This window comes from Lissotriton vulgaris, chromosome 7 (genome assembly GCF_964263255.1).
Source record: "Lissotriton vulgaris chromosome 7, aLisVul1.2, whole genome shotgun sequence".
NCBI classification, from domain to species: domain Eukaryota; kingdom Metazoa; phylum Chordata; class Amphibia; order Caudata; family Salamandridae; genus Lissotriton; species Lissotriton vulgaris.
Window position 1 is genome coordinate 1,608,995 of NC_141695.1, and position 25,937 is coordinate 1,634,931.

Sequence of the window (25,937 nt, forward strand, 5' to 3'; positions counted from 1 at the left end):
TGCAAAACGGAATTTGCAGTATATGTGTTGCAATGCCCTTGTGAGCTACGGTATGTCGGGAGTACACGACTGCCGGCTTACAAGCGGATTTTGCAACACATAAGGGCCATCACTACTAAAGACCAGACATATCCGGTGGCCCGGCATTTTGAGAGCACCCACAACAGTGACCCAAAGCATCTTCAATACTATATCATTGATTGTGTGATGCCACTGAAACGGGGTGGCAATAGAGATGCGCTACTACGGGTCCTTGAGACCAGATATATATTGGATCTTGACAGTAGAACCCCGGGGTCCTCAACACAAGTGAGGATCTTTATACATGCTTATAGATCCTCGGGGAGTCTCATCTTGCGGAATTAATTCTATCAGGTCTTATCAAGGTACTACCCAGATGACTCCACCAAATAACATCGTGAGTGGGGGTCAACAAGAATAGAACAGCCTGCCCATAATAGAACCAATAGGAACAAATACATTCATAGCGGCTCTTCCTTTCCAACAATGAATTTTAACTTATCTATTAGCACTATACACTTTATGGTTATATTTGCACTATATTTGCACATTTGTTCTGCACTGTAGGAAGAGGTACAAGTGGTTTACATGTTGTGACAACATTTCACAGACACTTTATATTATCCCACTTGGGATGTATTTTGCACATGTTTTTTAACCTGGAAACTAAAAGACGCGGACAAAAATATATAAATATGTTTTTTAACGTTTTGTATATATGTATTTATTGCCATTTGGATATTTTGCACATATTTATAATATTATATAAATTGTGTATAAGTTGGATGTGATCTATTGTATTTTGCACTACAGCAGATTCGATTAACATCTAGCTATAGTCTATTTACAGTTTCCATGTTAAACATCACTAAAGACAATAGTGGTAGAAACAGTCCGCCTTTTGTGCCAACTATAAGTACCTCCCCTTGTTCAAACAAACACATCATGTGATCAAGCCTGTGGATACAGGCGAAACACGTCATGGCGGGCATGCTGAACATTGAAAGGCACTAATAAAGCACCTTTGTTTGGCACCAGAATTAGGTCTCCACTCTTCGTCATTTGTACCGACAGGAACGAGATGGTGGAGCCGTTGGCGTCTGGCGATATCTTTTCATATATATATATATATATAGATAAGAATGTTGATGTAAACTATGCGACAGCGCAACATTGGCTACGTCATCACAACAAAGATGTTAACTGTTTTTCATTTTTTGGCATTGACAGAGTACCAGCTAGCCCCAGAGGGGGTGATAGAGTCAAACAGCTACGAATTCTGGTATCACAGTACATCATCCGCCTCGACTCTAAGAATCCTTTTGGTCTGAATGAAGATGAGGAGTTATACGTCCACATTGGATGAGTACTCGGCGTCCTCTTCATTTATGTTCCAGCTCCCTTTCTGTTTCTGGACTTCCGGCTGTTGTGATCGCTGATTTCTATGGCCATACTGTCTCACGGGAGAGGGCTGTAGGAAGGTACCTCCTGACTATGGTTGCCCCCAACTTTTTGCCCTGTCTTTTAGCTGGTTTTTGACATAGTCGACCTGGGACCCTGCCAATCAGGACCCCAGGCCTACTGCTCTCTCTGTAAAATGGATTCCATGTACCTTAGGTACATTTCCAATTGGTACTGGGCCACCTTATCAGACCCTGTAACTCAGGGCATAGGTGTACCCAGGGCTGCCAGGGGCTGAAGCATGTATTATGCCACCCCTGGCTGGCCTCCTAAATTTGACACAACTGGCTGCATGACAGCTGGGGCAAAGTCGTGTAATCACCCTTTGCTGTAGATGTAGTATACCTATATCTAACCCTAAAAATGGACACACAGATTCCTATCAGTCACTCCTATGGCAGGCCTTGACAATCCTGAAGGCAGAGTGCTTGGAATCGTGTGAGATGGTGCTCTGGCATGAGCTGAGCCTGTCTGCAGCTTGCGGAACCAAGTCCTAATAGCTGTTCCATGATAACGCATACCATATACTCTTAAGTGCATTATAATCCTTGCGGTTAAATGCTATCTTTGGTATTGCTTTATCAAAACATGTCGAGTAAGGTGTCATACGAATTGGAAAACTAACCCCTCACCAATTCTGGCGACGGGGTTAGCATTCCACCCTTCTAGAGGGACACGACATGTATGTAACTGTGAACCCCGGTTAAAGTTAAACGAAGCCTCAGCTCCACAAAATGGATGCTGCCACCACAGACACGAGTCTGACGCCCTGCAGCTGGGAGTCCTTCCAGCGAGGGGAGCCTGGACAAAGGGTTTCCTGTCAGGGGCGGTGCTAGCACCATCCCAGACAGGGTTTTGTGTATCCTGGGTAGGCAGGGCTTTACAGGAAGGTGACTGCTGAGTGGCACCCCGGTGCTCACTACGCATAGGCCGGTCAGAACCAGTTCCAGGGGCACACCAGCCCCTGGCCTGGGGAAAGTCCGGCATGGGAGAGGGGTGTAATCACCCCCCTCCTAGTCCCACCCATAGGCAGGACCTAGTCACCGGGTCAGCCCCTTTTCTTAGTATAAAGATAGGAGCGGGCCCCCTGTTCAAATTAGATCATCTTTGGAATCAAGACACGACTTTCTGCGAAAGGACATCAAGATTTCTTCTTCAAGATTCTCCCTTGTGACTAAGGAGTAGTCACCCTGCATCCGCAGGCACCATCCTAAGAACACTGCGGTCTGCTGCAAGTCCTTCCTCAGGAATCCGACGACACAGCTCGATGAGACCCGGCTTCCCTGGCACCTCTGACCTCTACTCACCTCTACAGCCAAGCTGAGACCCGTGAGTGCGGCGAGACCTCGAGGGACGGATGATCGCCAAGACTGCACGACTTCTTTGCAACAAGCCCACCGAGTATTCCACTGGTGAGTGCTTTGGGGTCTGAGAAGCCCCGACCCTGAGCAGCTCCAGCACCGAAGATCAGCCCTCCAGCATCTCCACGATCTGAGTGGGGCCCTTCTGTTTTTTGCTGCTCACCGCGTTGTTTGGCTACTAGCCGGCTGGCTTGTGGCCTTCTTCACGACGCCCGACGACATCACTGCTGCTGGTCTGGTTGATCCAGACTGGCCCTTGCTCCCTTCCAAAAGAGGAGCACCCCGGACCCTCCTGGTCCACTCCAGACGCCATTTTGAGTCCACCGCGTGGGCTTGAATTTGCCAAGGCTTTGTTGCCCAACCCTGGGTCCAGCGACGTCGACAGCTTCATCCATCGTGGGACAGCTCGCTCCTCCATCCTGGTCGCCGACAACGCCTCCTGGTCCGTGAGATCTGCAGAGCACAGCGTCACCCACTCACCTAGTTGAGGTGACTACCATCCGGTGCCCTCCTGGTGCCACCTGACTACTGGCTAGTAGTCACGAACTTGGTCCCCTCTGCTTTCAGGTGTCATCTCTCTTCAAGATCCAGGCTTGGATCACTTCGAACTCTCTTCACTGGTCGCCTGCCAGCATCTTTCTTCCAGGCTCCTGGTCCGTCTACGAGGATTCCCCACGTCTTTTGAGACCTATGCAGCTCCAGCCCCTGGGCTAGGTAACTTCGGCATTTCGGTGCCCCAGCATAGCCTCACTATCCAAGGGTCAGAATCCACTTTCGTTTTCCTCCTACCAGGTCGGGTTCGCCCGAGAACACTAACTCTGTGAAATCTAGCTACCATAGACTTTGTCCCGCATCACGCGTGAGAGTGCACACTCTGCACCCGAGTCCCCTGGGTCTCCTAGAAGTAATCTAACGATTCTATAGTCAAGTCCTAGCGATTCCAAAGCCTATTAGTACTGTACTTACCTGCTAGTAATTTCGCATTCCACTTTCAGAGTATATGGTTTTCCGTGCCCCTCGGGCATTTGTATATACTGTGCTAACTTAAGTATTTTCGTAAGAGTTTTGTTTTGTGCTTAGTACCCTGTCCTCATAAAGAGTACAGGGCTGTTGTGATCTTAATAAATACACTGTTTATTTTCATAACACTTGTGTGGTGTCCTTTCACTTGGTGTTCAAGGGGTATATGTGTGGTATAACAGCTGGCTTAACACGCCCTCTCGAGTCTTTAGCCTTAGACTGCTCGTATCCACGCTACTAGGATAGCTGGTCTATAAGGTTGACTTACAACCAATCATCAATAAGGGTTGCTGGGCTGATACATAGTGTTCACTAGAATAGTGAGCACTGCATATCAGGCCACCTTCTCAGAAGGGCTCTCTGCCCTGATGTCACAGAGAGGACATTGAAATTTCACAAGTTAGCATAGTTTACCCTTCCATGGTTTCATCCCTGGGCCACGGACACAGCTCCGCATATATCTCTACTGAGAAATCATATTCTCAAATAATCATGCCAAACATCACAAAATCCGGCCCAGGGGCCTCTCATTTCCCCCCCCCTCCCGCTCCCCCCCTCTTTCCTGAATTTACCTTGGTTACTTTTTTCTGCGAACCTAAATGTTTAATTTTTGCACATCACACCACCGCTCACCACTGTATTACACTTAGTTAAACCACCACATTTACATTTACAGGGTTGTAAATAGCTAGAATTAGGGTCACTTTTCGCACAAATTCCTGCATTAGGAGCATGGGTTGTTCCAATGCCACTTTGTACCTTAGGGACACCTATTTTACACTCATTTGGACATGGACCTACATCGCAAAACAAGAGGACCTCAAGCATATAGGAATTCTATTTTTATTTTTTATTTTATTTGTTTTATTTATTTTATCTGATACTAGCTTATGTAAATTTGTCACAATAGGATTTTGCACTGCTCGAGATAATACCACATGAACTCGCTGGTCTGCCAGAATAGAATAGCATGATCTATAGTTGCAATATTCCTATCTGTACCTCTGTATACAAATATGCCTTCGGCCACTTGGCCTGGTTTGTCCTCTGCTGGCGAATGTTCCACGAGTCAATATGCGCTAAGCCACTGGGCTGTACTTTCTCAAGCACTACGACATAAAATAGTAGCACTGCAAATTTGTAGATGGTTGCATTCCTAAACTAGGTAACAACTGTTATAATTTTTCTAACATAATGTAAATTGTTTTTAAAAAATGTTTATTTTCATTTACAAATTCATGTGATTTTGTTTGCAATAACAAGATGTATTGTTATGCTACAACTCGTTGCTTGAGTTTAAGTATGATGGTGAAAACGATAGTCTGTTTTCCAGCTTCTTTGTTGCATTCTCGGATGTATATATATAATCTAGCAGCCCAGAAGGGGGCTGGGGGCAGCATTTTTAGCCTCTGTGCACCCCCCCGACATTGCCCAGACCGCATCCCTCTCGCCTCCCGCTTCGACATTGGCGACATTGGCCATACGGCCATACCGCCTCCCGCCTACCGCCTTGAGCCTCCCGCCCGCCTCCCGCCCGCCTCCCGCCGCTCGCCTCCCGCCTCCTGCCTCTCGCCTGCCTTTTCCTTACCTTAGCCGCCACTCCTTGCCGCAAGTCACCGCTCCTCCCGCATATCGTCATACCTGAGCCGCCACTCCTCGCCGCAAGTCACCGCTCCTCCCCGCATATCGTCATTACATTACGTGTAGGTCGCGATCAGCGCTACGTCGCGGCCGGCGCTTGTTTTAGGGGACTACTTTGTTTACAATTTTTTAATTTTTTAATTTACTTTTTTTTTAAATTTAATGTCGCCTATGTCCATCTACACACCCTGACATTTTCATAGATGTATCGGGTGTGCAGATTGGAGCTGTGGTTCCCGAGTTTACCTTGCCAAAAGGTGCAAGTTCTCTCTTTATAATAGTAGTATAGATATATATATATATATATATATATATATATATATATATATATATATCCCAATTATTGTCCAAACAAACGAGGAGACAGCTTGCTCCCTCCAATGCATTTATTCACAAATGCGTGACCTGGCAATTAACATGCAGTACTTTCTCTGCCTGACGCATTTCGGGCCTCCTGGCCCTTGTTCACAGGCTCCTCATGTGGGAAACGAAGCACCACATATATATATATATATATATATATATATATATATATATATATATATATATATATATATATATATATATATATATATATATATATATATATATGTTTTTCCAGCAAAGTTTTAAGCATAGGAATAGCACAGTGCTATCCATGTAGAGCTAGAAAGAGACAAAGTCTTTCAACATTTATATAGAAAACTCTTTAATCATAGGGTTAGCAAAGTGCTATTCATACCGAGCTGTAAAATGAAAAAAGCCTTTTACCACTCCTTGCACAGTAATACAGCTGGACCCACCAGTGGGCCGAGTCTTCTGCCCAGGAAGAGGAAGTTCGAGTCTCTGAAGCATTCTGAGCTAAAACTGGACTGTCTGTTCAGGTGGAATACCTACTCCAAAAGTTATGTAAGAGTTGACTTTACTTCCGCTCAAGTTGAAAATACCCTTGGGATGAAGCCCTCCAACCACCCACTTTCATAAATCTCTCAGAAAGTCCTCCTAGCAATGATAAGGGATGCCAACGCTCCCTGTGCTTGCAGCTTTTATTCTTAAGCCTTGTGTTGTTCCTGTTGTCATCTTGCTCTTCAAATATGGAAAATTCCACTACGCAGTGTTTAGTGAAATTTGGGGGAACTCCGCGTTACAAGAGTAGCTTGGAGTCATTAAATTGCTCGAATTACGATTGCGGAATTAAAATTCCACCCGGTCCTGGTCTTCACATTTCTATGTGACTGAGGGCATGTCATCATAATGATGTCTGCAAAGTTTCTTGACATTATTAATTTGTTTTACAGTTTTACATCTATACGTAGACTGAACAGACCTGTGCCACTGATGCTGTGTGTACAATTTGAAGCCATGTTCTGTGTTTGAAGATCCATCTCTGTCCTCTTTTCATCTCGTCTCGATATTTATGCAGCCCCAACATTTTGTTTTGCAGATAAGAGTGAACCTGTGAAGCCAAAGTGCAAGACAGGCATGAAGCATCAGTTGCCCGGTGGTTACTTCCACCAGGACATCTGGCACCCTGTTGCCTGCAGCCTGTCCAGGTTCAATACTCAGGATGAGGTCAACAGCTGTCTAAAAGGGAAATACCTCCACCTTATTGGAGACTCCACTATTGCGCAGTGGTACTTTTACCTCACTGGCCTTCTTAAAGGTAAGTCAACATCAGCAGCATGTTCCACATTAGCATGTACAATAATGTCATCAGCTAATGTACTATGTCAGCCTGTACCACAATATCCGGAGCTGTGCGCCCCATATTGGCCTTTACTGTGCTACTGGTATATGTACAACATGTTTCAGACTGAAATAGACTATCGGCAGCTCTCCCTCAGGCTGCACCCAATTACAACACCTCCATGCACATGCATCTTGCAATATTAGACTATCAGCAGGTGTGTGTCACATGAGGCTGTATTAGATTATTAGCAGCTGTAGTGCTCATGTCTACCCGCGGAGGACTGTCAGCCACTGCATGTCAGATGTCAGTCTGCACCCACTGCCAGCAGCCGTATTTCTCACCTTCAAGAGTTGAAGAGTATGCAAGATGAAGTGACACCAAAATGACAGGATGTGGGAACAGAGGGTTTCAGATGTTTCTGCAGAAAGAATCTGGAGTGAGGCAGAGGCCATGGAGCAGTGCTGGAGTTAGTTGTTGTTGGAGAGTAGGGTCTGCTTCCTATGGTCACCCCCACTTTTTGCTGTGATTCTCTGGTTGTTCGACTTTACTGTGGCTGTGGGTCTGCTAATCAGACCCAGAGCCCAGCTGTTCTCTCTCTAAATTGATACCATGCACCTTAGGTATATACCTAATTGGGAATTGGGTCACCTTTGTGAGCCCTTGTATAGTGTACCTTAGGTATCCAGGGCATAGGTGCATCCAAGGCCTTCCAGGGGCTGCAGCATGTATTATGCCACCCCTGGCTGGCCATCCAAACTGGCACCACAGGCTGATCACTCAGCTGGGGCAAGGTGGTGTAATCACCCTTGCTCAGATATAGTATACCTATATCTAGCCTTATATATAGACACATATATACCTATAAGTCACTCCTAGGGCAGGCCTTGACAATCCTGAAGGCAGAGTGCTTGGAATTATGTGAGATGGTGCTCTGGCATGAGCTGAGCCCTTCTGCAGCTTTCAGAACCATGGCCTTATAGCTGTTCAATATTATAGCCATACTATATACTCTTAAGTGCATTATAATCCTCGCAGTTAATGCTAACTTTGGGTTGGCTTTATCAAAACATGCCGTGTAATGTGTCAAACACTTTGGAATACTACCCCCCCCCCCCGCCAATACTGGCGGGGGTTACTGGCGGCGGGGGTAGCATTCCACCCTTCTAGAGGGAGAAGACATGTGGTCACTGCTTTACCCGGTTAAAGTTAAACAGAGCCTCAGCATCACAAAATGGATGCTGCTGCCACAGACACGAGTCTGACCTCCTGCTGCTGGACAAAACTCTGGCACGGGAGGCCTGGACAATAGGTTTCCTGTCGAGGGAGGTGCCAGCACCTCCCCAGACAGCCGTAGTGCATTGGGGAAGGGTGGGTTCAATGGAAAGATGCTTTTCCACACAAGGTGCTCCATGCATAGCCCGGTTCAAACCAGTTGCTGGGGCACTCCAGCCCGCTCTGGTGTGAAACTGGACAAAAGGAAAGGGGTGTAACCACCCCCTTCTCAGGGTCCACCCATAGGAGGGACCTAGCAGGTAATCCAGCCCCTTAAATCGGTATAAAGATAGGAGCTGAGTCTAGAGACTTTAGATTATCCTGTACTGAAACTCTGAAACAAAACTCTTGGACCTTCGACGTTCTATACCGACTAGAAGACTGACGACATCTCCCTTGTAGTCAAGGAGTGACCACCCTGTGCAAACAGGCACCACCAGTAACTCGCCGGTTTGCTTTGTCGACGCTCCCGCTGGAACTCGAAGACTCAGTGACTCAGGAACTAGACTTCCAGACTTCTCCGACTCCGATCCACCTCCACAGCAAAGCTGAGACCCATGGCGGACACGGGAGACGTGGGACTGGACACCTTGGACTAACTGCTCTTTGCTAAACCACGCAGCTTCTGAGGTATCCTCGAAGTTGTGCATTCTGGTTTGAGAAGCCCCACACCTAAGCGCCATTTGCACCGAAGCTCAGCCCTCCACACTAAGGGTGGGCGTAAAATCCGTTTCGCGGGCGAATTTGCGGATTTTCTGCGATTTCGCGATCTGCGAAACTCGCGAAATCGCGGTAAAATCCGCGAATCAGCGGGGACGAATTTTCAGCCAAGCAAGGGTTTCAGCAGCAGGTGCAAAAGTTGAACCTAATTTCTTTGTAACCTTTTACAAAAGGGTTACAAACAAATTAACTTCAACTTGGACACCTGCTGCTAATTGCTTCCTGGCGCCTCGTTGCCTACTTGCAACTATTCTCTGACCCTGCTCTGACCCTTGAAGCAGGGTCAGAGAATAGTCACAAGTAGGCAATGAGGCACCTGTCCAAGAAATTAAACCTCATCAGGAAGCACTTTTACAGATATAAAAAACAGGAAGAATGGAGAGGCTGGCAAATACACCCATTTTGAGTTGTCAGGAGGGGTTAAACTAAAAGAGACCTTTACAGCACAATTTTCATATGCATTTTGCTAAAAATAAAAAGCTGTATGTTCTGTAGGGGCAACTCAGGAATCTGGCCCTTCAGAGATCCGGCCTCTCTTTCTTTCTCTCGTTCTCTCTCTCCCTCTCTCTTTCCCTCTCTTTCTCTATCTATCTATCTATCTATCTATCTATCTATCTATCTATCTATCTATCTATCTATATATCTCTCTCTCCCTCTCCCATAAACGACTGCATGGGTAACTTCGCTATGCAAGCAGCTCGCGAAGATGCAAAAAGCCCCGCGAACACGTAAAAAACCCGCAAACACGCAAAAAACCCCGCGAAAAACATTCGCGAATTTTGCGGATCGCGAATTCGCAAATCCGCAAATTCGCAGATCGCGGATTCGCAAAATTCGCCCATGCTTACTCCACACTCCACGAGTGCCGCGTGGGGCCTCCTCCTGCATTTCAGCTCAGCGCATCTTCCGGGTTGCTAGCCCGTTGGCTAGTTAGCCCTCCCAAGACTTCCTTTTGAAGCTACACCACCTGCCTGGTTGTTCCAGGCTTGCTCCAGCTTCCCTGTGAAGGAGAAGCTCCCTAGACCTTGCTGGTCTGAACTGAAGCCAATCTTCCCTTCATGTGTGGATTGTGTTTGCCAAGGCTTGTTGGGTCCAATCTGGATACCAACACTGCAGTCAACTAGATCCTTGGTGGGACAGGTCAAATCCAGCTCCTGGTTGTCGTTGACGCCTCCTGGTCCTCGTGGCTGCAGAGACAAGCTTCACCTTCTTCACCTGAAACACTCAACATCGCCTGGTTCCTTCCTGATTCCTTCCTGGTTCCTTCCTGGTTCCTTCCTGGTCACTGGCTAGTGACCCAGACTCTGTCCCCTCTGCTTTCAGGTTTTTCACATCTTCGATCCACCCTTAGATCCACCCAGACACTTTTCTTCTGGTCGCCTGCAGCACTTGTTTGCAGCTCTCCATAGGAAACAGCGACGAAACCCGACACGAAAAGACACCTATGCACCCGGCTTCCCTGGGTGAGGTAACACGAGTACTCCGGTGCTCCCATGGGTGTTGACTCTCAAAGTGTCCTAGTTTAACAGGGTTTTACCGTAGTCCATCCGGAAGTGTCCTTAATCAACTACTTTGTAACTTTTACATTCCCATTATAACTCTATGGTAACTCGCGAGTGTGTTTAGACACTGCACGCGTCTCCCGTGAGCATCCTACTTCCAATCCCTTGAACGTCCAGTGTAGCCCCAGTGATTCCCTAGGCTCTAGGCAACCACAACAAATATATACTTTATTTGATTTAAAAAAAAATCATTAAAGGCTGGACTTACCACCATGCAAGCGACATGTACATCATAATAACAACGCAAAATCAACTTTAAATCAAGTTAAAAACTGATATCGTACAATGGGCAAAATTAGCGGGGAAAGGTCTAAAAGGAAAAAGAATAAAAGGAATCGTGTGAGTTCGATCTGGGTGCACGTTATTTTTGACTCACAATAAGAAGGAGAAAAGTAAAAGGTATGGGAGAATAATGGAAGTTCAAACAGGGTGCACGTTGTTTTTAACTCGTGATACAAAAAAGACAACCGTTTAGGGAGGAGGGGGGGAGAGAGGAAGAGTCCGTGGCCGGCCGGAGCCTGGCCTATTGTCCAGAGACCTCTTAGGTTGCTGCCCTTTTTTCCAGCTCTATGGCGGCAAGATTAAAAAATGTTATGGTTTTACATGAGAGTTCTATCCAAGATCCACTAAGGCATCTTATCACCGCCGCCCTGCAAGTTCTCACCTGGGCTTCTCTTAGGAGTGGTAGAAGGAGCGTTTTTCTAAGATTCTGAAGTGCCGGGCATATGCATATAAGGTGCAGTAAAGACTCTGCGCCGTTGCCGCAGAGGCGACATTCGGGAGTTGCCCACAACCGTAGCCCTTTGGGAGTGAGATCTTTTGACGAGAAGCAGCCCAGCCTTAGAAGGCTCAGTTTCCTTTTGTAGTAATCCCTGAAGCCGTCTTTCAAATATTCCTGAAGTTTTAAATAGGTGTATGACGGCAAAACGATCCAGGCGTGGCTTTTGCCAGCCACTGCTGCTTTGTCCATGAGTAATGATGCTTGTTTGACTGCTTTCTTGCTTATCAGCTTGAAAGCGGAATAAGTCATAGGCAAAAGCCAGGATTCTTCCAGTTTTAATGACTCCAACGCTTGCCTCAAGGTCTTGTATGTTGAGTCTGGTAGCCCGACCTGTTTTTCAACTTCTAACCATCAAAGATGGGCCAGGTATTCATCAGTTGCGTCCCTCTTACGCCAATAATATTTGGCGGGTGCTCCTTGTCTTGCCGGGAGCTGGTTAGTGAGACCGAACTCCAAACGAATTTGAGCTTGAGAGATATGGCGCGGGATTGAGAAGAGATTTTTGAACAGCCTGGATTGGGCGAGATTTAGCACTGCGGAGTCCCGGGATGCCAATAACTCAGAGCCGTAAGTTAGTGATGGCAGAAATTTAGCGGCTGCAATCTTAAGAATGTGGCCGGTGGAATGTCCGCTTAGTTGCTTTTGAACAGTTTTAAAAGCAAATTGGAGCTGTTTAGCTTTGGATTTCCCCTGTTCCAGGTGCTGTTTGAACTTTAATTGGTAGTCCAGTAAGATTAAGTAAACAACGAGGACTGGCCCACTGTGTTAGAGTGATGGAATCTTGTTAGTATTCCATGTCACCTGTAAGTGTAGCTGTGTCAGCTGGGCACAAGCAGTCTTTGTTTAAAAAACCCTCACACACCAACCTGGTTGGTGTAATGCTTCATCATCGGGGTTCAACCAGGCAGCCGAGTGCCGCCTGGTTGTGCTTCAACGCCTGACTACAGCGGAGCGGGTGTCGTGCAATAGTGTGAAGTGGATGAAGGTGAATGTTAAAATACACCTCTGGGAATCCTTGCCTGGTAATTTATTAGTGGCGGCCCAGGGTGTCAGTTAAAAACTATGTGCTGCAACTAATAGTAAAAAAATTATGATTACTAAATTGGCATAATAACGGTCTACATGTTTCAGTCCCTGTAGAGTCTGGGCGGGACTTTCTTCAGGACCAGAGTGAGTGAGTGGCAAAAGGGAAGGCCACATGTTTAAATCTCCAACACACGTGCTAAGGTGTGTGGAAAAAAGGCGGTGGAAGGCGTGCCTGTAGGTTACAGGCACCTTCAGGGAAGCGAAAAAATCCTGTGGGAAGGAAGAACAGACAATGCACACCAGTGCGTTAAGAGGATTGCTGCAAGCGTGCGTTCGCTATATTACAACAGGTGTTGTATGGCGTGCATGGTGGTTGCTGCTATCAAGGAAAACAGGTGACAGTAGGCAGAGCACAGTATGCTGTGGGTGCTACCATGCCTGTGCTGTGAGCTAATACAGTGGCGCTGTGGAGCCTGGTGGGTGTTCTCAGTAGCTTAAGTACCCCCAGTGCCCTTGCTCTCCATCTTGTTTATTCTACTCAGTCCAGTAAGATTCCCAGGTATTTATATTGGTCTACCTGGGTTAGTGAGGTTGAATGTATCTTCCAGACGAATTTTTATTTTTTCTTTCGAGAGCCGCAGAAGCATAGGATGTTTTTTTTTTTTAGATTTATAGTCAGTTGTGCGTTCGAGAGGTACTGCGACAGTTTGGAGATCAAGCGTTGTAGACCGATGGGGGTTTTTGAAAGGCTCTAGGCCTAATTACTATTCCTGATGTGGTTCTTATACCACTTACTTAGTAAATGGTTCGTGAGACCCGTAGGCCAGAACTGTATTTGTGCAACTTATAGTATGCTTAATGAGTAACTTGTAATGTATTTCGATCTCTGACCTCATAAAGAGTTCAGAGGGTTGTGTTAGTAATAAATGCATATATATTTGATATATACCTTGTGTGGTGTCCTTTCATTTGGTATTCAAGGGATTATAATTGGTAAAACAGCTGGCTTCACATGCCCTCGGAAGTTTTAGCCTAAGACTGCTGGTCCATGCTACCACTAGGATAGCTGATCTATAAGGCTGACTTTACAACCACCATCAATAAGGGTCGTTTAGACTGGTGCAAGGTGCCCACTAGAATAGTGGACACCATATGCCAGGCTAACTTCTCACATTGGTGTGCAGCGGTTGGGATAAGAGCTTGCTGTTGTTTTCCCATATAATCTTAAGATATCATTTGAAAGATCACATTAAGGTACCTAGAGGTACATATAAATCAGGTCTTAGAATACTTAAGTTCTACTGAACTTAGTTGTTGTAGAGCAAAGGACCTAGCACACCCTGACTACAACCCCTAGAGAGGTTCTAGTAGATAACACTTAGTGTAGGTAGGTGCACACACCACACCTCACTAGAAAATGTCCTTAAGAGGAGAACCTAATGGGTCTCACCCAGCAGAAGTTGACCTTCCCAAGGCACCTTCTCCCTATGATACATTTACTTTTAATGAACTAAGAAGTTTATGTTCACTCAGGAAACTGAGACAAGGACAGAGTCCAACTCTGAGACAACTGATAGATCTTCTACTGGAGTATGATGCTGAGAAGGCAGCAACCCCAGATCAGACAGGTAGTGGAAGGGGGGGCATCCCTCAACAGAAGATTCCCATGATGACAATCAAGGGGGTGCTGATGATGAAGAGGATGGTGATCAGGTCCAAGTTGGAGAACTGAACCAGGTCAACTTAAGCCTAGATGGGGCTGGAGAGGGCAGAGTCCCTTCCAGGCCCCCAAGCAGGCTTAACACTGAGCACAGAAGGAGGAGATCACTTTCCAGTGAATCCAACCACTCTGAGGACTCAATAGGATCAGATGCCTCAGCTCTCAGGAGAATGACTTCCCCTGAGAGAAGGGAACATAAGGCTAGGATGAAGGAATCCAAGCTTAGAATCAGGAGGCAAGAAATTGCCCTTGAGAAAGAGACCCTGGCTCTTGAGAGAGAGAGAAAATTGTGTGGACTAGAGTCCACTGTTGGCAGCAATATCCCTAGAGATAGGGAAAGGTCAAAAGACCATAGAAACCTAAGTAAGATTGTCCCTCCCTACCAGAGTGGGGATGACATCCACAAGTGGATAACTGCTTTGGAGAGGGACTGCAAAGTACAGCAGGTACCCCAGAGTCAGTGGGCAGAATCCTATGACTCTCCTTTGCAGATAAAGGCAGAGATAAGCTCCTCACAGTTACTGATAAGGATGCTGATAACTACAAAGTCCTGAAGAGTGCTCTGAAAGATGGGTTTGGCTTAACCACTGAGCAGTATAGGTTGCTGTTCAGAGACACCCAGAAGACACAGACTCAGGACTGGACTGACTTTGTTGATTGTGCCACTAAGGCTCTGGAAGGCTGGTTACTGGGCAGTAAAATTAATGACTATACAGGATTGTATAATTTGATCATGAGAGAACAAATACTTAACAACTGTCAGAACCAGTTATTGCATCAACACCTGATTAACTCTGATCTGACCTCTCCCCAAGAATTGGGAAAGAAGGCAGACAAATGGCTCAGAACCAGGGTGAAGCAGAAGGTACAGAACCAAGGTGGTGATCAGAAGAACAAAAGGGTGGGGAGAAAGCAATAGACCAGCGGCCTCATTTATGAGAAATTACGCATTGCTGCGTGAAAGCAGCGATGCGTCACTTCTCAGTGCGCACTCCTTGCGACATTCCTGATGCGTCATATTTAATGTATGACGCATCATGTCGCAAGGAGTTACAGATACGTCAGTATTTCTGACGTATCTGTAAGCGCAAAAGTGACGCATTGCTGGAGTGTGTCACAAAAGTGACGCAACTCCAGCAATGCGTCCTTTCACATGGGGCAAGCCCCATGTGAAAGGGCCTGCGTCAGTCTTACGCCTGCTGTGAGGCAGGCACAGAATTTTGACGCAACGGTGTCCTAAAAGTGACGCAGTGAAATCTCATAGATTTCACTGCGTCACTTCTACGACTCTTCCTTGCGTCAATATGCCCCCCTTGCATATATTATACCTGGCGCAGGTATAATGTGGCGCAGGGGTTTACAAAGTGACGAATCTACCTAGATGTGTCACTTTGTAAATATGATGCAACAAGGTGCATTTTTTATGTCACTGGTGCGTCACAAGTAAAAGTGACGCAAGGGCTCATAAATGAGGCCCCAGAAGTCTTCGCCAGGTCCCCAAAAAGCTTCTAACGAGGGGGGTTCCAAGAAATCCAAAAAGAAAGAAGGTCCAAAGAAACCCTAGTGTAATTTTTGTAAGAGTAATACTCACTGGACCAGTGATTGCACCAAGAATGAGGTAGCTCCAGCCACCATTGCCCCTAAGGCAACTGTTCCCCCTAGCACAGCCAATAGTGGTGGTTCTCAACAGAAGGGTGTAGTAAGGTTAACCCTGGGAACTGAGATGGATTCTGGCCCAGGCAAAATACCAACTCAAGCTGTTCTTGTCTGTGATGTGGACATGTCTATGTCCTTTACTGTGAGCCCCAGTAACCTGGGCAAGTACAGACAGACTCCTTTGATTAATAATAAAGTGGCTCAGGCCTACAGGGACACATGTGCCAGTGTCACCATGGTGAAGCTTAACTTTGTGGACCCTGGACAGTTTATACTAGGTGAGAATTACCATTGTGACCAATGCAAGCAATGTCACTACCACCCATAGTATGGCAATTGTTAATTTCTCCTGGGGAGGGGTTACTGGCCTCAAAAGAGTTGTTAGTTCAGACCTCCCTGTAGAATGTCTGTTGGGCAATGTTCTGGAATCTTCAGTCTGGTCTGAAGTGGAGTATGGGATTCATGCAGAGATGTTAGGTATATCAGCACATGTCCTTGCTGTGACCAGGCCACAGGCCAAAAAGTGCCAAACTGAACAGGCCTTGGATCCTGAAACTATGGACCAGTTGCCTACCAAGAGAAAGAGCAGTAGGGTTGAGGCAGTGCCTTCCCCCTTGCCTCAGGGTGAGGATCAGTCTTCCCAGGAAGCTGACTGTGAGACCCAAGAAGGAACTGTCCTAGAAGAGCTTGAGCCTGATCAGGTTGAGTTTCTTGGGACAGGGGGACCTTCAAGGGCAGATCTGAGGCAGGCACAGCTGGACTGCCCCTCTCTTGAACCCCTCAGACAGCAGGCTGCTGCTGAGGCTGCTGGGAATGCTACACATACCCATATAACTAATTGGGATGAAGGGCTCCTGTATTCAGAGGCTAGAGACCCCATGCCTGTTGCTTCCAGGAGGTTGGTCATACTTTTGGCATTCAGAGGCTTCTTTCTTACCTTAGCCCTTGATATTCCCTTAGCAGGACATCTTGGCCAGAACAAGACTTGGGACAGGCCTGTCCCTCACTTTCACTGGCCCCACATGTCAGAAGATACCAAGAAGTTTTGTCGCTCCTGTGTCACCTGTCAAGCCAGTGGTAAATCAGGTGGCACCACAAAGGCCCCCCCAATACCACTACCTGTGGTGGGGGTTCCCTTTGAAAGAGTTGGGATAGAAATTGTTGGACCAATGGATCCCCAAACAGCATCTGGGCACAGGATTATTCTGGTGGTAGTGGATCATGCCACCAGATACCCAGAAGCTATTCCCCTAAGGACCACAACAGCCCCTGTTGTGGCAAGGGCCCTCCTGGGAGTTTTCTCAAGAGTGGGTTTTTCGAAGAAGGGTGTCTCAGACAGAGGTGCAAACTTTATGTCTGGGTACCTAACTGCTATGTGGAAAGAGTCTGGAGGGAACTACAAGTTCACCACACCCTACCATCCACAGTGCAATGGTCTGCTTGAAAGATTTAACAAGACCTTAAAGGGCATGATCAAGGGTTTACCTGAAAAGCTTAGGCGAAGATGGGACATCCTTCTGCCCTGCCTTTTGTTTGCTTACAGAGACGTACCACAGAAGGGGGTTGGCTACAGCCCTTTTGAACTTCTGTTTGGGCATCCTTAAGAGGACCCCTTTGTCTGGTGAAGGAAGGATGGAAGTTATCTCTAAAAAAGCCTAAACAAGACATTATGGACTATGTACTTGGTCTCCGCTCCAGGATGGCTGAGTGCATGAAAAAGGCATCTAAAAACCTTGAGGCTAGCCAGGAACTCAAAAAAGCCTGGCATGACCAAAAGGCTGTGCTGACTGTTTACCAGCCAGGACAGAAAGTGTGGGTGTTGGAGACAGTGGCCCCAGCAGCACTCCAAGACAAATGGTCTGGACCCTACACTGTTGTTAAACAGAAGGGAGAGGTAACCTATCTGGTTGACCTTGGAACTCCCAGGAGCCCCCACACGGTGCTTCATGTCAACAGGCTGAAACGGATGTACGTTGTTACCACGCGATGTATTACATCGCGGTACTTTACAACGCGTCTTTTACAACGCAAGTCGTTACCACGACTTGCGCTGTAGGGGTGCTGGACTTAGGATTAGTTAAATTTACTATTCCAACACCAGCCTACGTACAGTAAGGAAGGTGTTGGAATAGTAAATCTACTATTCCTTAGCCTAGAGCGCCCTCCCGCGCAAGTCATGGTTACGACTTGCGTTGTAAAAGACGCGTCGTAACTGCACTGCGGGGTAACATCCGCGTTGTAAAGGATGTTCCCCGGCTGAAACCATATGTTGATAGGGCAGACATGGGCTTGCTCATGGCTACAGATGAGGGACAGGAGGAGGAGAGTGACCCTCTCCCCGACCTTCTCTCTCAGAACCCTGATGATGGTTCAGTTGATGGTGTAGCCTTGGCAGGCAGCCTCACTGACCAACAGCAACAGGACTGCAGACAAGTTCTCCAATCCTATAGACATATGTTTTCACTGACTCCAAGTCAGACAAACTGGTGCACCCATGAGGTAGACACTGGTGACAGTCTGCCTGTGAAGAGTAAAATCTACAGGCAACCTGACCATGTCAGGGACTGTATCAGGCCAGATGTCCAAAAGATGTTGGAGTTGGGAGTTATTGAGCCCTCAGAGAGCCCTTGGGCCAGTCCTGTAGTCCTAGTGCCTAAACCTCACACCCAAGATGGTAAGAGAGAGATGAGGTTTTGTGTGGACTACAGAGGTCTCAATGCTGTCACTAGGACAGACAGATGCCCACCCAATACCAAGGGCAGATGAGCTCATTGACAGATTGGCTTCTGAGCACATTTGACTTGACAGCCGGCTACTGGCAGATCAGACTAGCTGATGATGCAAACGCCAAAACTGAATTTTCAACCCCAGGAGGACATTATCCATTTGGGGTAATACCCTTTGGCATGAAGAATGCACCTGCCACATTCCAAAGGTTGGTGAACCAAGTCCTCTCGGTCTAGATGACTACTGTGCAGCTTATCTTGATGATATTGCTGTCTTTAGCTCCACTTGGGAAGATCACCTGATCCAAATACAGAATGTTTTGGAGGCCCTGCAAAAGGCAGGCCTAACTATCAAGGCTACTAAGTGGCAGATAGGGCAGAGTAAGGTTGTGTACCTGGGCCACCTTGTAGGTGGAGGTCAGGTTCAATCACTGGAGAGCAAGATCCAGACCATAAAAGACTGGACTCCTCCAACCACCCAAACACAGGTCAGAGCTTTCTTGGGCCTGTCTGGTTACTAAAGGAAGTTTGTTAAGAACTATGGGTCCATTGTGACACCACTTAATGATTTAACCTCAAAGAAAATGCCAAAGAAAGTTCATGGACAGTAAGCTGTCAAACGGCATTTGATGACCTGAAGCAGGCCATTTGCTCTGCACCTATTCTGAAAAGTCCAAATTACTCCAAAGAATTAATTGTCCAAACAAATGCTTCTGAGTTGGGTGTGGGAGCTATTCTTTCACAATTGAATAAAGATGGTCAAGACCAGCCAATAGCTTTGATTAGCAGAAGGCTGACCCCTAGAGAGAAATGTTGGTCAGCTATTGAGAGGGAGGCCTTTGCTCCGATTTGGGCAATGAAGAAAATGAGGCCATACTTGTTTGGTACTCACTTCAAGATTCAGACAGACCATAAGCCCCTCTTATGGCTAAATCAGATGAAGGGTGAAAGTCCCAAACTGCTCAGGTGGTCCATTTCCCTACAGGGGATGGACTTTACAGTGGAATATAGACCTGGAACTGACCATGGCAATGCAGATGGACTCTCAAGATATTACCACTTAGAACATGAAGACTCAACTGGCCAAGGTTAGTTTAATGTCGCTGCGTTTGGGGGGGGTGTGTAGGAGAGTAGGGTCTGCTTCCTATGGTCACCCCCACTTTTTGCTGTGATACTTTGGTTTTTCGACTCTAGTGTGGCTGTGGGCCTGCTAATGAGACCCACAGCCCAGCTGGTCTCTCTCTAAATTGATACCATGTACTTTAGGTACATACCTTATTGGGTCACCTTTGTGAGCCCCTGTATAGTTTACCATAGGTACCCAGGGCATAGGTGCATCCAAGGCCTACCTGGGGCTGCAGTATGTATTATGCCACCCCTGGCTGGCCATCCAAACTGACACCACAGGCTGATCACTTAGCTTGGGCAAGGTGGTGTAATCACCCCTTGCTTAGATATAGTATACCTATATCTACTAACTATGGGCGCAAAATCCGTTCCGCTCGTGGATTTTGCAGATTTTCGGCAATTTTGTGATTTGCTCGAAATTGGCAAAAAATCCGCCCGCGAGCGGATTTGCAGATTTTTTTTTTCCAATTGAGGGTGGCATCTTTGTGAATAAATATGCAGGCAGGACTCATTCTGGCACGATGCTCCTGTCACAAAAATTAAACCTCAACAGGAAGTACTTACAGATATACATAAAGCAGGTGCCCGAGTTGAAGCTCAAATTCAGTCACGCATTATAATCAGCCCAAACAACGAGTGAGCATGGTCGAGACTAGGCAGGTGTGCTTCCTCCCCATATCTGCCGCCTACAATTAGATGTAATCCTTGATGGAGGTCTTTGCATCCACGAGTTTCTTGAGCGCAATCCCCATGTACTTCCTGTGACCAGGAGGCTGCTTCCTTCTCATCTGCTGCTTTGATCGGTCTCTGACCCTTTATAAACAAGAGGCATGGGAACTCGCATGGAAGCCCTGCCCGTTTAGCCCCGCCACACACACACTAGGGTACACAACATCACATTAATGCAAATGGCAAAAAAATCTGCGAGTTTGCGGGAAAATCTGCAAATTCGCAGATTTTTTGGCATTTCGCCCGAATTCGCGGACCGCGGATCCGCAAAATGTGCCCATACTTAATATCTACCCTTATATATAGACACATATATACCTATAAGTCACTCATATGGCAGGCCTTGAAAATCCTGAAGGCAGAGTGCTTGGTTTCATGTGAGAGGGTGCTCTAGCATGAGCTGAGCCCTTCTGCAGGTTTCGGAACCATGTCCTTATAGCTGTTCTATGATATACCCATACCATATACTCTTAAGTGCATTATAATCCTAACCGTTAATTCTAACTTTGGTTTGGCTTTATCAAAACATGTTTTGTGCAAGGTGGAAGAGCTACCCCCGCCTCCCCCCCCCCGCCAGTACTGGCGGCGGGGGTAGCATTCCACCCTTCCAGAGGGAGAATACATGTAGTTACTGCTTTACCCGGGTAAAGTTAAACAGAGCCTCAGCATCACAAAATGGATGCTGCTGCCACAGACACGAGTCTGCCCTCCTGCAGCTGGACGAACCTCCAGCAAGGGAGGCCTGGACAATAGGTTTCCTGTCGAGGGAGGTGCCAGCACCTCCCCAGACAGCCTGTAGTGTATTGGGGCAGGGTGGGTTCAATGGAAAGATGCTTTTCCAGACACTGCCTGGGGCACACAAGGTGCTCCATGAATAGCCCGGTTCAAACCAGTTGCTGGGGCACTCCAGCCCCGCTCTGGCACGAAACTGGACAAAGGGTAAGGGGTGTAACCACCCCCTTCTCAAGGTCCACCCATAGGAGGGACCTAGCAGGTAATCCAGTCCCTTAAATCAGTATAAAGATAGGAGCTGAGTCTAGAGACTTTAGATTATCCTGGACTGAAACTCTGAAACGAAACTCTTGGACCTTTGATGTTCTATACTGACTAGACGACTGAAGACATCTCCCTTGTGGTCAAGGAGTGACCACCCTGTGCAAACAGGCACCACCAGTGACTTGCCAGTTTGCTTTGTCGACACTCCCGCCGGAACCCGAAGACTCAGCGACTCAGGAACTGGACTTCCAGACTTCTCAGACTCCGATCCACCTCCACAGCAAAGCTGAGACCCGGGGCGGACACGAGAGACGTGGGACTGGACACCCTGGACTACCTGCTCTTTGCTAAACTGTGCAGGTTCTGAGGTATCCTCGAAGTTGTGCATTAGGGTTTGAGAAGCCCCAGACCCGAGTGCCATTTGCACTGAAGCTCAGCCCTCCACACTCCACGAGTGCAGCGTAGAGCCTGCACCTGCATTTCAGCTCGACATGTCTTCCCGGTTGCTAGCCCATTGGCTAGTTAGCCCTCCGGAGACTGCGTTTTGAAACTACACTGCTTGCCTGGTTGCTCCAGGCTTGCTCCAGCATCCCTGTGAAGGAGAAGCTCCCCAGACCTTGCTGGTCTGAACTGAAGCCAATATTCCTTTCCTGAGTGGATTGCGTTTGCCAAGGCTTGTTGGGTCCAATCCGGATACCGACACCGCAGTCCACTAGATACTTTGTGGGACACCTTCAATCCAGCTCCTGGTTGTCATCAACGCCTCCTGATCCTCGAGGCTGCAGAGACAAGCTTCACCTTCTTCACCTGAAACACTCGACATCACCTGGTTCCTTCCTGGTTCCTTGCTGATCACTGGCTAGTGACCCAGACTCTGTCCCCTCTCCTTTCAGGTTCTTCACATCTTCGATCCACCTTTGGATCCACCCGGACACTTTTCTCCTGGTCGCCTGTAGCACTTCTTTGCAGCTCTCCATAGGAAACAGCGACGACACGAAAAGACACCTATGCACCCGGCTTCCCTTGGTGAGGTAACTCGAGTACTCCGGTGTTCCCGTGGTGTTGACTCAAGAAGTGTCCTAGTTTAACAGGGTTTTACCGTAGTCCATGCGGAAGTGTCGTTAATCAACCACTTTGTAACTTTTACGTTCCCATTATAACACTATGGTAACTCGCGACTGTGTTTAGACACTGCACACGTCTCCCGTGGGCCTCCTACTTCCAATCCCTTGGTTGTCCGGTGTAGCCCCAGCGATTCCCAAGGCTCTAGGCCTATTCACTATTCCTGAAGTGGTTCTTATACCACTTTATTAGTATATGGTTTGTGAGGCCCCTAGGGCAGAATTGTATTTGTGAAACTTAAAGTATGCTGATTGAGTAACTTGTACTGTATCTCGATCTCTGACCTCATAAAGAGTGCAGAGGGGTTGTGTTAGTAATAAATACATATATATTTTGTATATTCCTTGTCTGGTGACCTTTCATTTGGTATTCAAGGGATTATAATTGGTAAAACAGCTGGCTTCACATGCTCTCTGAAGTCTTAGCCTATGACTGCTGGTCCATGCTACCACTAGGATAGCTGGTCTGTAAGGTTGACTTTACAACCATCACCATAGGGGTCGTTTGGACTGGTGCAAGGTGCTCACTAGAATAGTGGACATCAAATACCAGGCCAACTTCTCACCGTTGTGAGTCTCAGAAAACTGAGTCTTCATTTCCGATCTTTTTTTTTTCCAGGGTCATACTGAGATGTTGGCCTGATGTGTTCACAGTGACTTGGGAAAGGCTTCTTTGGCAATCATGAACCCTTCGGTCTTGGGAGGATTTGGAATGGAAATACCTAGCACCTGGGAGACAGGAATCTGAAGAGATCACCTTCAACTCTCCGAGGGTTCGGTTAGGAAGACAAGAGACATGAAGTTGTCACCTTCCTCTCTCCTAATGTGCAGTGGTGGAAGGCAAGATATGAAGAGGCCAATTCCATATCTCCTGGGGCATGGATAGTGTAGAGTGATGGGAGATAAGAGATATGAAGAGGTCATGTAAATGTAAATGTATAGGCATTTATATAGCGCACTACTTACCCGGAGGGTCCCAAGGCGCTTCGACCGCTGCGAAACCCTTCCTGGCTTCCCTGAGAGATGGTTCCTTAATGGGTATCTCCAGGGTGAGACCAGGCATCCCCGGCGGTCTGGTGGGGCCGTTAGTGAAGATGAGGCAAGCTAATGCCCAGAGTTGCCGAGTGTGATCGCTGATCAGAGTGGGCACCGAGGTGAGAATTATCGAGTCCGCTGACCCTGGTCCAGAAACCTGCCGCGCCGGGAATCGAACCCTGGTCCCGGGCCGTCCTCTGCTCTCGGGTCTGCCGCCTCTAACCAGTGAGCCACACTACTTTACTTCAGGTCATCATCATCATCATCATCTCTCATAGTCTGGAGCCAAGAGATTTGACAAGGTTACCTTCCTCTCTGCCAGGGCCTGGTTAGTGTATGGTGGCTGGAGCCAAGAGATAGGAAGGGCCCGATTCCCAAAAGTAAGCTGAGACAAAATCCTAACTTTACGACTTTCGGTATTCACAAAAGACATTTAGTAGTATTAAAGTTAGGATTCCTAACTTCACTTCTACTAAATGCCTTTTGTGAATACCGAAAGTCGTAAAGTTCATATTTTGTCTCAGAGTACCTTTGTGAATCGGGCCTGAAGAGGCAACCATCATCTCTCACAGGCCTGGTTAGTGTACAATGATGGGCGACAAGCGATATAAAGAGGTCGCCTTCAACTCTCCTAAGAGCCCTGTTAGTGTACTGTGGTGGGAGAGAAGCTATATGTGGACTTCATCTTCATCTCTCCTAGGGCCTGCTTACATCACCGGCATCTGCTAACTGCAAAGGGTACAACCTAGAATAGTGTGCCTGACCTTCTTGCGAAGAGACTGAGTTGGAATGCTGACAATCAAACTTACATGTTCAACCTGCTGTGCTCTGCTTAGTTTGAAAATGAATAGATCATAAAGCCTCCACTGCTGCACACAGCTTTTGCATAACACTGATTAAACCCTGCAGTTTTAAAGACTTCGCTCCAAAAAAAAAGGAGCCCAAGGGAGTAAATAGGTGTCACAAACTTTCTCCCAGAGGCACGAGGGGGTATAGAGATGTCATGACTCCTTTCTCACCGAGTTCATGGAGTTCCGGTTAGAGGAACTCTGCAATGGGACCAAAAAAATCCTCTGCACTACGGGGAGTTCCACAAGCGGCAGAGTGCGGTTGGTCATGCCCTTCGTGTTGATTTTCAGTGACGGGTGTTTGTCCTGCACTGAAAAATGAACGCAAACTGCATCATGCAAAGTGCACAAGGGCGCTGCTTCTTTTGTTGCCACTCGAGGAGATTTTCTACCCGAATTGCAGCTTTCTCAACCTGGATGGGGATAAATTTGGCTGAACCCAGAGGGTGGTCTCAGGTTGTGGGGACCTCTGGAGCGAGGGGACTCAGCCGGCAGTCGTGAATCCGGGCTGTGGAGCACAGATGCAAAGTATCTTTCACCTTTCTGCTCTTTTTTGCATCGCTGCTCTTTCGTGCCTTATTTCTGCTTATTTTCCCTTTATTCTTTATCCCTTCTTTCCTCCCTTTACCTTTCCCCGCCGCTGCAGCCCCTACCCCCCCAGCGCGACCGGCCCAATCCAGCTCCCTTCCCCGCTCCCACCTCCCAGCTGTCCAGCCCTCCCCGACCCCTACTTGATGGCGGCCACTGCGCGGACACTGCGCGGCCGCGGGCTGCGGGCGCGCCGTTGGTGCACCGAAGGCGCGTCAAAGGCAAGCACGTCTGCGCCCGCCTGTGACCCGTCCGCAAACAGCACCAGGAACCCTGGACCTCCGCCCCGCCAATGCTACGACCCAGCAGCACTCCACGCACTCAACCCAGGCTGCAACAACAACTGCAAGCTAGCATCACCAGCCGACACCCATGGACCCTTCAGCTGTCACCCCTGCCGGCACACCTGCAGCACCACCAAGAACACGGATCCAGCACAACCCGTCCACAAGAACACAACCGACCCAAAGACCCTGCAATGCATCCTCCTCAACGTCCGATCCCTCCACAAACACGCCACCGAAATCTGGTACCTCCTCGACTGCACCACACCAGATGTAGCATTCTTCACCGAAACCTGGACCAACACCACCTCGGGACCGGACATCGCCATCGCCATCCTCCAAGGATACAAGATCTCCAGGAAGGACCGCCACACCCACCCAGGAGGAGGAATTGCCATCGTCCACAAATCCAGCCTCCGCCTGAGCACACTCCGTGACGAGTCCACAAAACTGATGGAACACCTTCACTTCAAGATACTGGCCAGCCCCACCACCGCCCTCCGAGGAACCCTCATCTACCGACCCCTGGACCCCGCGGACCCTTTGCCAACTCCATCATGGACATTATCTCC

General features: G+C 47.7%; 1 protein-coding gene across 1 annotated transcript in view; it reads left to right on the forward strand.

The window, feature by feature from the left end:
* LOC147700476 (NXPE family member 1-like) overlaps positions 1-25,937 on the forward strand; it is a 160,345-nt gene that overhangs the window by 97,706 nt on the left and 36,702 nt on the right. The window contains exon 4 of the mRNA XM_086929644.1: positions 6,928-7,146. Coding sequence (XP_086785770.1) covers positions 6,928-7,146 — 219 coding nt within the window. The remainder of the gene's footprint in view (positions 1-6,927; positions 7,147-25,937) is intronic.